Below are 13,290 nucleotides of genomic sequence, written 5' to 3' on the forward strand. Positions count from 1 at the left end.
CTGCACTGCTCTGTACCCCAAAGCCGCCTTCTCTGTCTGCATCCCCAGGGCAGCCCCAAAGCGCTCCAGGGTTTAAACGACAATTCACTCTCAGAAACACTGACCCTGTGGCATGCTCAGCAAGATTTTTCTAGCTGTCTTTTTCCAACTAATTTCTCAGCCCCATGCATAACCCTGTGTCCCACCACACTGTGCTCCTTGGTCATTTTTGTGGTGCGAGGAGGCAGTGGCGATTGGTGAGACAGGAGAGAAGACGCCCAGGATCAGGCAGCGATACGCCAGGCATGCATCTCATCTCAGGGCACACCTGCTTGTTCTGGCCCCTGCATGCAAGTACAGCGAGGGTTTCCCACCCCCTCAAAAGAAAAAACTCAGAGTCCCCATAGGTTTTGCATGTCCTGTGGGGCCTCTTTGCCTAGCAGCTGCCTCTGGCAAGAGATGCTCACCTTGAGCCCGACCTCTGGCTCATCTCAGTCCGGCACCCCACACCCAGCAGGGCCCTGGGCAGCTCTGAGCGCTTGCAGGAGGCACAGGGCTGTCGTCTGAGTGGGGTGGTCACAGGAGGGTGTGTGTGGGAGGGGAGGACAGTGCATTGTTTCCAAAGGGGTTTTTTGGGTTGTCTGCCCATTCTCCAGCATCATGTTCTCCTCTCCCCTCACACAGCAACAGCGGTGGATGTTGCCCCCATCTCACACCTATACCAGCACCTCTTCCTCCCTCACTGGTGTTTTCCCTTCTTTTTGGTTTCTGCAGCTCCTCCTCCCCTGCAGCAGTTGCTTATAGTGTGTGCATGTGTGTGTCATGTCTATGTCATTCCCCCAGTCTCCCCTCCCAGGGCAGGAATACTAGCAACAAATTCATTTTCCACCTGAAAACAGAAAGAAGTATCTGCCTAGGTAGCATCTGTAGTTTGAATTGCTCTTTTCTGTCCCTGCTGGGGAAAAGGCCATGGTCCCAGCAGATGGCCTTCAAGGGCTCATATTGATCTTTACTAAGAGGTAAAAAGATGTTTCCTCCATCTCCTGGGCCACATAAGGTCAGTCACCAAACAGAAAGTTCCCTCAGGATTTCAAGACAGCATCTTATCGTGAGGAGGAGGAGGATTCAGCCCTCTTGCCTCCTTACACAACTGATGACTTGAGACCTCTCGGCAGCTTTCATGTAGAGCAATGAGTCTTTTAGAGGCAGTCACAAAGAACATGGCCTGTGGCTCTCAGACATTAACCAACACGGATAATCCAACCAGTTTCAGCTCTTCTGTCTCCCTGCTACCAGCCTGCTTTAGCCATCTTTTTCCTCTTCAGTGAGGGACAGTAAAAACAGTACCTCCAGAGCTCCGCAGAGAAACACTCCATTCCCACAGCTTCGTCTTTCCAAAGATGACATGCATATATATACACATCTCATTTCAGGTCCCTGAGATCTTGACTACAGTATCTGTTGTGTCAAATTTGAAACTATCAATCACCTTAGCTTTAGAAACACCACCATAGTGGATTCTTGCTTCTGTGTTTCCATCCACCCACACACAAAAAAAAGTCCCTCAAAAAACTCCAATCTATATTCTGCTCTCAGTGGTCCTTGCTGCCAGTTTAGAACTCTGCTGTTCAGTGTCTCAAAGGCCAATATGAGAGGAAAGACCACTAGAAAAAATAAAAGGTGATGGTGGGCAAAAATCTAAACAGATTTCTTGCACTGGTGTTCATGGCAGGAAAGTCTGAGAGATTTCCACAGCAGAAACTCTCTTTACAAGGAAATTCATCAAAGGACTATCTCTGGCCAAAATGGTGGTAGGAGCGGTTATGGAGGAGGAAGATGAACTAAGCAATGTCTGAAACCACATGGCTTCTACCCCAGATGTTCAAAAACAACTGAAGGGTGGAAGACCTGACTAACTGTGGTGTAGAAACATCTGCTTAAAATTGCTTTTAAAGGCTCACTAGCAGACACAATTTGAGAAAAGATTCTTGGGGGATTTCGGACCAGGGAGCTTGATGTCTGTGCTGAACAAATTAGTAGAAGCTATAATAAAGGAAAAAATCAATTGGCATGCAGTCACATCTGATTACTGGGGAAGAGTCATCATGGCTTCATAAAGGGATGCTGTGTCTCACAGTCCTTCTTTGAAGGAGTCAACAAGCATGTGAACAGTGGCCCATGTGGATTTCCAAAAGGTTTTCAAAAGGGGTCTCACCAATAGTGCTTAAAGAAATTTAGAGAAAGGGTCCCTACCTGGATAAAAAGTGCCTAAAAGATAGAATGAGAAGAGAATGAGGGTAGATGGTTGGTTTTCTCAGTGGAGTTATTAGACACCAGTGCTAGGACTTGGACTGTTTGACTTATTCATGAGGGATGAATAATAAATAACAAATCTGTTGGAGACACAAAATTATTCAAGTTAGAAAAGATGAGGGTTGGCTGCAAAGCACTGCAGAGATTAACAGAAGTGCGAGTGACTGGCCTTAAAATAACAACTGAAATTTCACCTAGTGAAGTGATGAGAAAAAACAATCTGAATTGACCATTACCCCTTACAAACAAGATCTATGTCTACTCAGCTCAGTGCAGCCACATCATCAACACTGTGCACATTTTGAGCCCCCCACCACAGGGCTCACAAATGCTGTAGCAGAAGTGGAAAGGTGCTGAGAAGGGCAACAAGGGCAGAATGGCTCCTCTGTGAGGAACAACTATGAAGACAAGGACCCTTTAGCCTAAAAAAAAAAAAAAAAACAATGTTACTGAGGGGGAATATGGTAAACGTTTACAAAACCATCAACAATAAAGTGAAGGTGAATAGGGATATTTTTTCCACTGCCTCTTCCAGCACTAAAACTACCAACTGAATCTAGCAGGTGGTGATTCAAAAGTTAGTACAAGGAAGTGGTTCTTCACCTGAAATGCAACTCAGCTGCGGAACTCCTTGGCACTCCTGGCACTGGATGTTGTAGATGGTAAATTTTACATCAACTCAAAAAGCAACTGGAAAAAATCATGAAAGAAAAGTTCCCCAAGGACTACTGAGTACAAATAGGTCACCTCTGGCTCCGGAAATCCCTGTGCTACAATATGCTGGAAGCAGGAAGAGAAGCTGAGACAGCATAACTACATGACTGCACTGTTTTTACATTATCCCTTCACCACCCACGATTTGAGATAGAACAATAGTTGTAGATTATCACACATGGTATGGACCATGCTTACTTATTATATTCTCTACAGGTGTTCATTGAATATCTCTTGATAAAAATAGCTTTTCCATGGAGAAAAGTCATCTTCACCTGACACCTGGCTGGTCTGGGCACACGTGTTAGAGCATGTCATGTTCTCTCACAGAGTCTCAGTCTCACTCGCTTTGTCTTGGTCAAAACGAAGGTCTCACCAGTCTGTTCAGTCTGCAGTCATTGCAAGGTTTTGGCTCTAGCAAAAGCTGGCATATCCCTTTGAGATTTTTTGAGGGATCTAATAATTTCACTTGAAACCAACAACTTTTTTGCACATTTGCCTTGTCTTGCTAGATTATCTTAAACTTAAGCAAGCCTTCACAGAAAGTTTTCATCCATCATTGTCAAAGGGTGAAAGCCACTCAGATGTAGCTCAACAAACCATCAGGAGTTCCTCTAAGAAACCTGTGTTGGTGGTGGACCTGCTCAACAACCTGCTCAACCTGCTCAAAAGGATGGGCAAATTGATAGCTGTCTACTCTCTTGTATTAGACTTCCACTTTCATTACTTAACATATTGTTGCCAGAATGAATCTTTTCCTACCTATGAGGTCAGCATGTGCTGCTTCTGTCTTTAACAGATCCTCCCTCTAGATCTGTGCTTTGCCCCACAATGCCATCCAGAAGGTCTGACATTTTTGTCATGCCCATCAAGTTGCTGAGTAGCTTCTTATGGTAATATCAACCTTATGTAAAGATTTACTCTAGACAGAAAATTCTACTTTCCTTTTGAGGTAAATCACACTCTACACGGGCTCTGTGAGGGAGTCCCTATCTAACCCATGCAAACAGCTGTGGGGAACCGTGTCATACTTCTCGACTCCTACTCCACTGTGACACCTTTGAGAGCAGATGTCTAGTTTTAGGATCATAGACTATTTAAGGCAGTCTCTACCCCAGCCTTCAAAGGGGGGTCAGCTCTCTGATCAGATGAGGTTACTCTGGACTTTACAGAGTTTGTTCTTGAAAATTTCCAAGGATGAAGACTCTACAACCTCTCTAGGAAACCTGTTGCAATGCCTGACTGTCCTCACAGTGAAAACATTTTCCCCTGTATCCAGTTCGAGTATCTATTACTTCAATTTATGCCCACCGCCTCTTGTCCCCCTGCCATGCCTCACTGTGAACTGCTAACTCTGTCCTCTTCCAGTGGCCACGTTGCAGGTATGGGGATTGTGATGGGTTGACCTTGGATGGATACCAGGTGCCCACCAAAGTTGCTCTATCACTCCCCCTTTTCAATCAGAGGGGGAAGAAAATATAATGAAAGGCTCGTGGGTTGAGATAAGGACAGGGAGATTGCTCACCAATTACCTTTCATGGGCAAAACTGACTTGACTAGGGGAAATGAATGTAATTTATTACCAATCAAATAGGACAATAAGAAATAAAACCAAATCTTAAAACACCTTCCCCCCACTCCTCCCTTCTACCCAGGCTCAGCTTTACTCCCGAATTCTCTACTTCCTCCCCACCAGCAGTGCAGGGGGACAGGGAATGCAGGTTGCGGTCAGTTCGCCACATTGTTGTTTCTGCCACTCCTTCCTCACACTATTCCCCAGCTCCAGCATGGGGTCCCTCCCATGGGAGACAGTCCTCCACAAACTTCCCATGGGCTGCAGTTCCTCACAAACTGCTCTAGTATAGGTCCTTTCCATGGGGTGCTTCCTTCAGGAGCAGACTGCTCCAGTGTGGGCTTCCCATGGTGTCACAGCCTCCTGCAGGCATCCACCTGCTCCAGCATGGGGTCCTCCCTGGGCTGCAGGTGGAGATCTGCTCCATGATTAACCTCCATGGGCTGCAGAGGGACAGCCTGCCTCACCATGGTCTTCACCACAGGCCACAGTGGAATCTCTGCTCCAAGACCTGGAGCACCTCCTGCCCCTCCTTCTGCACTGACCTGGGTGACTGCAGAGTTGTTTCTCTCATGTATTCCCACTCCTTTCTCTTCTGCTTGCTGTTGCACAGCTGGTTTTTTTCCCCTTCTTAAATATCTTATCCCAGAGGCGCTACCACCATGGCTGATGGGCTCAGCCTTGGCCAGCAGTGGGTCACTCTTGGAGCTGGACAGAACTGGCTTTATCAGACATGGGGAAAGCTTCTAGCAGCTTCTCACAGAAGCCACCCCTGGAGCCTCCCTGCTACCAAAACCTTGCCACGCAAACCCACTACAGGGAGGCTGGTATTAGATCCCCTGGAGCCTTCTCTTCTCCAGCTGAACAAGACCAGTTCCCTCAGCACCTTCTCACGGGCAAGTGCCAGCACCCAGACCATTTTGGTGTCCTTCCACTGGATTCACTCCAGTTGATCAATGTTTGGCAGGATAGTTGCTGCCATTAGTATCTAGAGTGGTTATCAGCCTCATGCTACTTTGGAGTCACAGGTATGTTTGTCCACATGAATCCCATGGTCCACTCTTCTTTATTGTGTCCTCCCTTACCTGGCTGTGCTGCTCTGTGTTTGTGGGACACAGGCTGCTTCATGCTTTATGGTGTTGTATGCAGGAAAATTATCTGAGGACATGCAATCCAAATAGGCACAACTGGTCCCATGCAAGACAGAAGACCAAAGGAACTGTATGAATGTAAGCAATGTAAGGGACTCCAATTAAATGAGACTCACGCTTGTGTGGATTGTTTCACTTAGGAAAAGGAGATAGGGTGGAGTCAAGTCTAACTGTAGGATAATTTTTTTTATCTGCAATGGATGTACAAAGTCCTGTTTCTCTGATTATAAAACAATACTACGCAGTTTTTATTTTAAGTTCCTTCCAGTCAGCATTTTTCCTTCAAAATGCTTGCTCTCTTCTTTTTCTTCCCCTCTCTCTCTCTCTTTGCCTTGACTACTTTCCCTGTGTGCTCTTGTGCTGTCCCTTTCTTGTATACATGTGCTGTCAGCAGTGATCAAAGCAATGTGCATTTTCTTGGGCTGAGCAATAAATGATTCTGTACAACAATTACCTTCTCTGTGCTCTGTACTTCTGCCGTGTAATTACTCACTTTTCTACTGTGCATTTTTCTTAGTCTTTTGGTTTCTTTGTGAGTTCTTGCAGCAGAAGCCACCGTGGTGGGATTTTGACCTTTCAAGAGATTTTCCCCTGTAACTTAAACTCTCCTGTCTTGGTCTTCTACTCTGACCAGGGATTGTGCTGACATTCAACAACTGGCAATGACCCTCCATTGCATCAACATCCTCGTAACCACTGGGAAGAATTGCTAAACTAGAGGCTGACTACATTACCATCCCTGCCAGATGACCACTGACCAGCAATCCAAAACAGCACCAGTCAAAAGAGAGATGTGCCCATCTACCTCCCAGGTGCAGATGAGGGAAATGACCTGCCCATAGTTTCTTAGAGGGGAATGACTTCTCTCAGTACTTTTCTTTGTGCCTCCTTAGTCCACCAGCAGGCTCAACCATTTCAGCAAGACCCTCCCCTGATCCCCACTGGGCATGTCAGCTTCCAATGCAACTCAGACATGCAAGGATTACAGCTTCAACCACCACGTCCTCCTGCCTGGCTATATCCTGATATTCATTACAGGTTTGATGCTGAACATGATGGCCCTATGGATATTCATCCGCTACCTGCGCCTGAAGTCTGTAGTGATGATCTACATGTTCAACCTGGCTGTGAGTGACCTCACCTTCACACTCCCTCTGCCACTGCGACTCTACTACTACTCAAACCACCACTGGCCCTTTGGTAACACCCTGTGCCAGGTCTCTGGCTCTGTCTTCCAGATCAACATGTATGGTAGCTGCCTCTTCCTCATGTGCATCAACCTGGATCGCTATGTTGCCACTGTCCACCCACTTCGCTGGCGGCATCTGCGGCGTCCCAAGGTGGCCAAGCTCCTTTGCCTGTTTGTCTGGGTTGTGATCTTCATGGGCTCCATCCCCACAGCCATAGTCCACAAGCAAAACCACTGTGAGATACAGAACCAGACCATTTATCTGTGCTTTGAAAGCTTTAGTGACAAGATGTGGCAGAACAATCTCTTCCCCCTAGTTGTCCTGGCTGAAATCTTGGGGTTTCTCCTGCCTCTGAGCTCTGTGACATACTGCTCAATTCGGATCTTTCAGGAGCTCTGCCAGGACAGCCAGACAAAGACCCTGCGACAGCAGAAGACTGTCCGCCTCCTCTTGGTCAATCTGGTCATCTTCATCATCTGCTTTGTGCCCTACAACACTACCCTGGCAGTTTACGGGATGATAAAGGCCCGCGTGATGAAGGTTGAGCAAGAAACACAGGACTCTGTGCGCCAAGCGTTAATTATGACAATGTTACTGGCCAGCATGAACTGCACACTGGACCCCTTGATCTACTACTTTAGTACTGAGGGTTTCCGTAATACCTTTAAGAAACTGCGGCGGGGACAAGCCTGGGACTCAGATACAGGGACGCTTAAGAATCACATTGTGGAGAATAAGTCAACCCAACACCATACTCTCTCAAAAGTAAAACAGTCCCCAGCTGAAAACTTTATCCGTCCCAATGAATCTTTGCCATCACTTCCTACTGCAGTATTTTTGAATGGCCCTATTGAGGACTCAGAAATATAACCACAGAAAGGGCACACCATTGCAGAGTCACCCATTCAATAATTACAGCAAGACTGTGGGTACCTTAGCAAACTGTTTGAGGGAGCACAGCAGACTGTATGTGGGTGAATATCATGATACAAAATTGAAGGATGAAAGGTTGTTTTGAATAAACAGAGATGTCTTGGTGACATGGTCCCACCTGACTCTTTTGGTACAGGAAGCAGAGTGGGGAACAAGGACTTGAAACAAAGCTAGTGTGTCTAGGTCTGGTCAGCATAGATCCCTATAGCATGTCCATCCTGCCTGAGCACCTCCTGGCTGCACTGTAACATGAAGCAGTTCTGGGGTTAATCAGAGCACAGATGTGGTGCTCACTGCTGACAGAGTGAATTTAGTGGTAAAGACTGAGGGAAACCTTGGGGTTGTTTTTTTAAGTAGGTGCTTCAATTTGAGTCTTAAATCCAGCTTAGGACACCTAAGTAAGTGTCTTAATTTTCCAAAAGAGTTGAAGCATTTAGCAACCCTTGTTGGGGTCAAGGAGAAGAGCCGAATGTTTAGTAGCCTTGCAGAAAATAGGTTCCTAAATGTACAGCAAGGCACAGACCTTAGCAGAACAATCTGTAGGAGGTATGTCAAATGTGCTTGTGCAGCTGTACACACACACATGCAGCACAATGGCTATACATTTACCTAAAGCAAAATGGCTTGGGAAACCACTAGCATACTTAAAAATACACCTGGCATTCATAATGGCCCCAGAAAAAAGGAGGATACCTATACTGTCATTATTTCTGAAGCTCACAGTGATGCTGGTGCTTTGCACTTTCTTATTGTTTGGCCATAGGGTGATTGATTTCAGGTCTGAGTGATTTTCACTGTTAAAAAGAAATTATGCCACCGAATGAGGCTGCGGTGAAATGTATTTGCTTGCACTGTTTGTGCATGCTTCTTGATCCTGCACTGTATGCGACAGCCCTATAAATCTCCCCAGAAGCAAGAGACCCAGCTGTACACAGGCCGTGCCAGAATCCCCAGTTATTTACTCCTGCTAGTGACCAAGGGTTGCCTTTCCACTTGCACTGCAGAACAGCCTCTCAGTGGCTTCCAGCAGGACTCAGCCTACCATACAGTGGGTCTATTGTGGTATATTTGAATTTTTTTTTTAAATGCTGAAACGCAAAAGGAATGGTAAGGGAAAGTGACAGGAAATTCTGTTCAGAGTAAAGTCCTTAGACTTCTAAATTAGCAACAAAACTTACTTCAAAACCCTACTTCATGACTGCTGCGGGAATAAATGGATTACAATGCAGTTTAGGAGACGCAAGGTTTTAAATCCATCTTTCAAGTCTCCCTTGAAGACCTTTTCTTTTACTTTACAGGTGACTGTAGAAGCAGGTCTTCAAGACTTGTAAAAGATGCTGAGTCTCTCCACAGAGAGATCCTTGTGTCACAGGCTGCCTTGGGAGACATTTGCCCTAGGTAGGCCAGCTCCATCTCCTTTCTCAGCCCATGCATCACCAGCAGACAAGCCTTGAAATATGACTGCAGATGAAGGACATTTAATGGTGTCTGAGGGCTTGCAGGGTAGTAGGTATTTCTATTTTGAAAATTCAGGACTGCCATGTGAATGTGAATCATTTGTGACGTAGTGTAGCTGGAGAGGAAACAGCTGTATGCATACCTTCTGCTAGGGTCTGATGTTACCCTTTTGTTCTGGGATTTACAGGGTAGTGGAGTGATATTGCAGCAACTGCACTGCTGTCCATTTCCACATCTTCCTCCACCTTCCTCTTTCCTAGACCCCTTTCCTTGTTCCTGTTCCTCTGGTCCTTTCTCCCTTCCCCGAATCTAATACACCATGCACTTAAGCATCAACACAATGCCTTCACTGCTATGTTTTCTTCCTGCCCAGAGAAGTTGAATTTTTCTTTCCTTTTAACTTGGCACTGTCATCAATTCACAGAAAGGGGTGGGAAGGGACCTCTGGAGGTCTCTACTCCAACTCCCTGCTCACAGCAGGTTGTTGGGGGCGGTGAGCGCCGGCTGCTCCCCAAAGGAATGGCAGCTGAGAGCCAGGCGTGGTAACAAGGCAGGCAGAGGAACAGGCTTCCCCAGCAAGGGGAAGCACACGAGCAAGGCAAGCAAGGCAGGTACGGTGATTATAGCCAGGTTCAGCTGAGAATCCAGATTTTCAGACAAGCCTGTGGTGATGAAGCAGGCCCAAGGTCAAACTAAGAAGTCAAGTCAGCATCAGGATCAGGTCAGGAGGCAGTAACCAGGGTGAGCCACAGTCCAGCAATTGCTAGACAACTCCATCGTGATAAGGCAGGTCTTGGGTCAAGCCAGGAAGCCTATCCATGGGTCTAGATCAACACAGTGCATGGTCAGGCACAGGCAAGACTGCTCAGGCAGGAGCCAAGGGCAAAAGCACCAGCTTAAAAGCAGCTCCTGGGGCAGGGAGGCAGCCCTGGCTGAGGCTCCAGCAGCACTTTCTGGAAACTCTCCCCAAAGTCACCAGAGGGAAGGGGCAGCCCTCAGCTGCACTGCCTCTGACCTGGCCCCAAGCTCACACAGCCAAAGCCCCCAGGAGCAGAGAGGATGCACTTGGGACCCTGAGGTAGTTCAGGTTGCTCAGGGCCTTGTCCAGGTGTCTTCTGAGCTCCTCCAAGGACGGAGATTCCTCAGCCTCTCAGGGCACCCACGCCAGTGCTGAACCGTGCCCTGGGGAGAGGCTTTTGCTAACGCTCAACAGGAATCTCCCTTGTTGCAAGTCATGGCTGTTGCCTCTTGTGCTTTCTCAGGGCCACTGCAAGCAGAGTCTGGATCCATCTTCCCTTGGCAAGCTTGCAAAGTATGAATGAAATGTCAGGTGGCAGATGCCACTCCTTTGGAAGAGGCTGCTCCTCTGCCACCCCCCAAAGCACAACACTGAACTTCTCAAAAAGAGCATCAGAAAACATCATCTTTTCTTATAGTTTCATTGCTGAAAATAGCTGAACTATTTTTACCTGGAACATTTTACAAATATTCCACCTCCAGCAGAAGAAATTTTAGCTCAAATATTTTGACAAAATTATAAATAGCTGAAAAGTGAATCTCTTCATAAATCTCATCAACCAGTTTAACAATAAAGGGGGCTGCTGGTCATGCGACACACACTAGAAAAGTTCCTGACACTGGGTTTCTGAAGGCTTTCCTGAATTGTTATATATAGGCAATGGTGTGCCCAACATGGGCTGTTGAGTTTTGTCCTTTGGGTTTTCAATCTTTTTCAGATTGCATTGGTTTTGTTTTATTTTTGAGGATTCTAGTCAAATTTAATCGCTTTGGATTCTGGAGGGGATTTGGGATATTTTTCATGTCTGCCAGAGAGAATCAGCTAGGTCTTCTGCTTCTGCACTTTTGCCTTTGTTAGCCTGAATTTTTATTCCATCATGCGGTCATAAAGAAAAGAACATGCATGTACTGTCTCTTAGTGAAATGAGTCACTCACTCTATCTTGCTTTACAGCTTCTGTTTAATAAGTATGTCTAAAAAAGCCAAACAAACAAATCTGAAAGTCCTAGGGTATGATGGTGTCCAACAATACCAATTGCTACAAAACAGTACAAAACAGAACCACTTTAAAGCATATGTTTAAAAGAATGGGAACAAACTGTGAAGCAATAGTATTCAAGAAAGGAAAGATAAATGGGAATATAAACTCAGCAAAGCCTTTTCAACCTGTATAATTGACCCTCTATGTCCTACTGCAATAATTCTTGAATTTGTATTCTTGCTAAGTATGTCAGGGTAAAAAATGCCATTTGCTGCTTCCCTGCACTTCATGTCATTCGCAGAAGTGAACATTAAAGAAATGTGTTCTTATCAAGTAAGACTAAACAAGTGAAAGGTCAGAGAGGTGGCAAAGGAGCACAGAATGTTTATTCTATACGGATCAGACAGGATATCTGCAAAAATGCATAAATGCATTCTGCAAAAATGCATAAATGCATTAGGATTTCAAGTATTTTGACTTCCGCAACAGACATGCTAGTCACTTCTGGAAATGGTTCCTTATTTGGATTATATAGAAACATATTGTTATGACTATTAATCACGACCTTAAGTTATGACTATTAATCATGATTTTAAATGTATTTTATACTTTCTAGAAACCCCCTGATGCTCTGGGTTCTGTAAATCAGCTTGAAAAGATGTTTCAGAAGTCCCAGAACAAGCCAGACTTAATCTGCAAATTGTTTTTATTACTGTTTGTATTGCTTCCACCACTGGTGGTATGCCTCCCACCACCTGAAGTACCCCTCCAACAAAATATGTATTTTGTATTACAAACTCCCTGAGCAACTTAAGCTGTGCCTGCTTTGAGTTTGGCAGGTTATCCCCCCCAGTCGCTGGGAGTTGAAACAGATGTCCTCCAGAGGTCCTTCCAACCTAAGTAACCGTATGATTCTCTGCCCTTTTGTTTTAGAACCTGAGCTGATATCCCCAAGCATTTTTTCAGCTGCTTCATTACCATTCCCTCTCAGAGATGTTCTCGCTTGGATTTACACTTTGCCTACCCTGCCTGCCTTCCCACTGCAGCCGGAGTCCTTGATCCTGTGGCTGAGAGCAGTCAGTCTAAGCTTCGCATTTCATGAGTTCCTTTTGAAGCCTTTCTTTCAAACTCTTGTATTCTGCAATGCTAACAGAATCTCGGCAGAGGCCAGGCTGCTGCTGCATTGATACTGCTGTACATCTTGCTGACCAAAATCGTCTCAGGGTTTTCCTTGTGGTTTCCCACGTTTCCATGTCATCCGCTGTCCCTGCTCTTGCACTCAAAGAGATCTTTGGGCATGAGTAATGTTTTGTTTGGCTTGCATAGCACTTTGCACAGTGAGACAGTGGTCTCTAAGGGCTCCCAAACAAATTAAAAAGAAATGGCATAGTATCACTGAAGAACCTGCTATGCTGCTAATTTTGTTTGAGGGTATTTGGGAGTCTGGATGTGCTAAAGCCACACATAGCTATCACTGCTTTAACCTATTTCACTCAGATAGTAACAGTGGCACGGCAGCGGTGATCTAGTCTTCCATGCTAGCTGTAAAACCTCCCTTGCCCTGCAGATACCACCCCCTAAGGCCAGGCAGTCACCCTCCACTTCATTCCCTGAAATACAAGGAAACAAGAAAGTACTTCTCTCTGGGAGGGCACTAGGTGGAGGGAAAGCATCAAACTTTTCACCACAAAGTGGTGATGAAAGACCTTTTCTGATTCCAGATGGGGAAAAAAAAAAGGAGGGGAAAAAAAAAAGAGAGAGAAAACCAGTACAGACATCACTGGGCTATAAAGCAACCTGTCACTGCATCAGGGTTGGACTCAGATGTCAAGACCAAACCGTCAGCACGGTGTAACACCTGGAACAGCCTGTCCCAGCTTCAGAAGGGTCCCTGCAGCGTCTCAGTCTCCTATTCCTGGCCCCGCTAGGAGCCCAGGAGTGCCGGTGCGGGGGAAAGGCAGCGAACCTGACGTAGCCAGG

At 46.0% G+C, this 13,290-nt stretch overlaps 1 protein-coding gene across 1 annotated transcript; it reads left to right on the top strand.

Moving 5' to 3' along the window:
• Nucleotides 1-6,677: 6,677 nt before the first annotated feature.
• On the top strand, nucleotides 6,678-7,790 carry LPAR5 (lysophosphatidic acid receptor 5; the record flags this gene model as incomplete). The annotated part of the gene is made up of 1 exon (XM_082014205.1): nucleotides 6,678-7,790. The coding sequence occupies one exon, from the start codon at nucleotides 6,678-6,680 to the stop codon at nucleotides 7,788-7,790; it is 1,113 nt and encodes a 370-aa protein (XP_081870331.1).
• Nucleotides 7,791-13,290: the final 5,500 nt, after the last annotated feature.

Source organism: Phaethon aethereus (genome assembly GCF_964289735.1).
Source record: "Phaethon aethereus genome assembly, chromosome: 1".
Taxonomy (NCBI): domain Eukaryota; kingdom Metazoa; phylum Chordata; class Aves; order Phaethontiformes; family Phaethontidae; genus Phaethon; species Phaethon aethereus.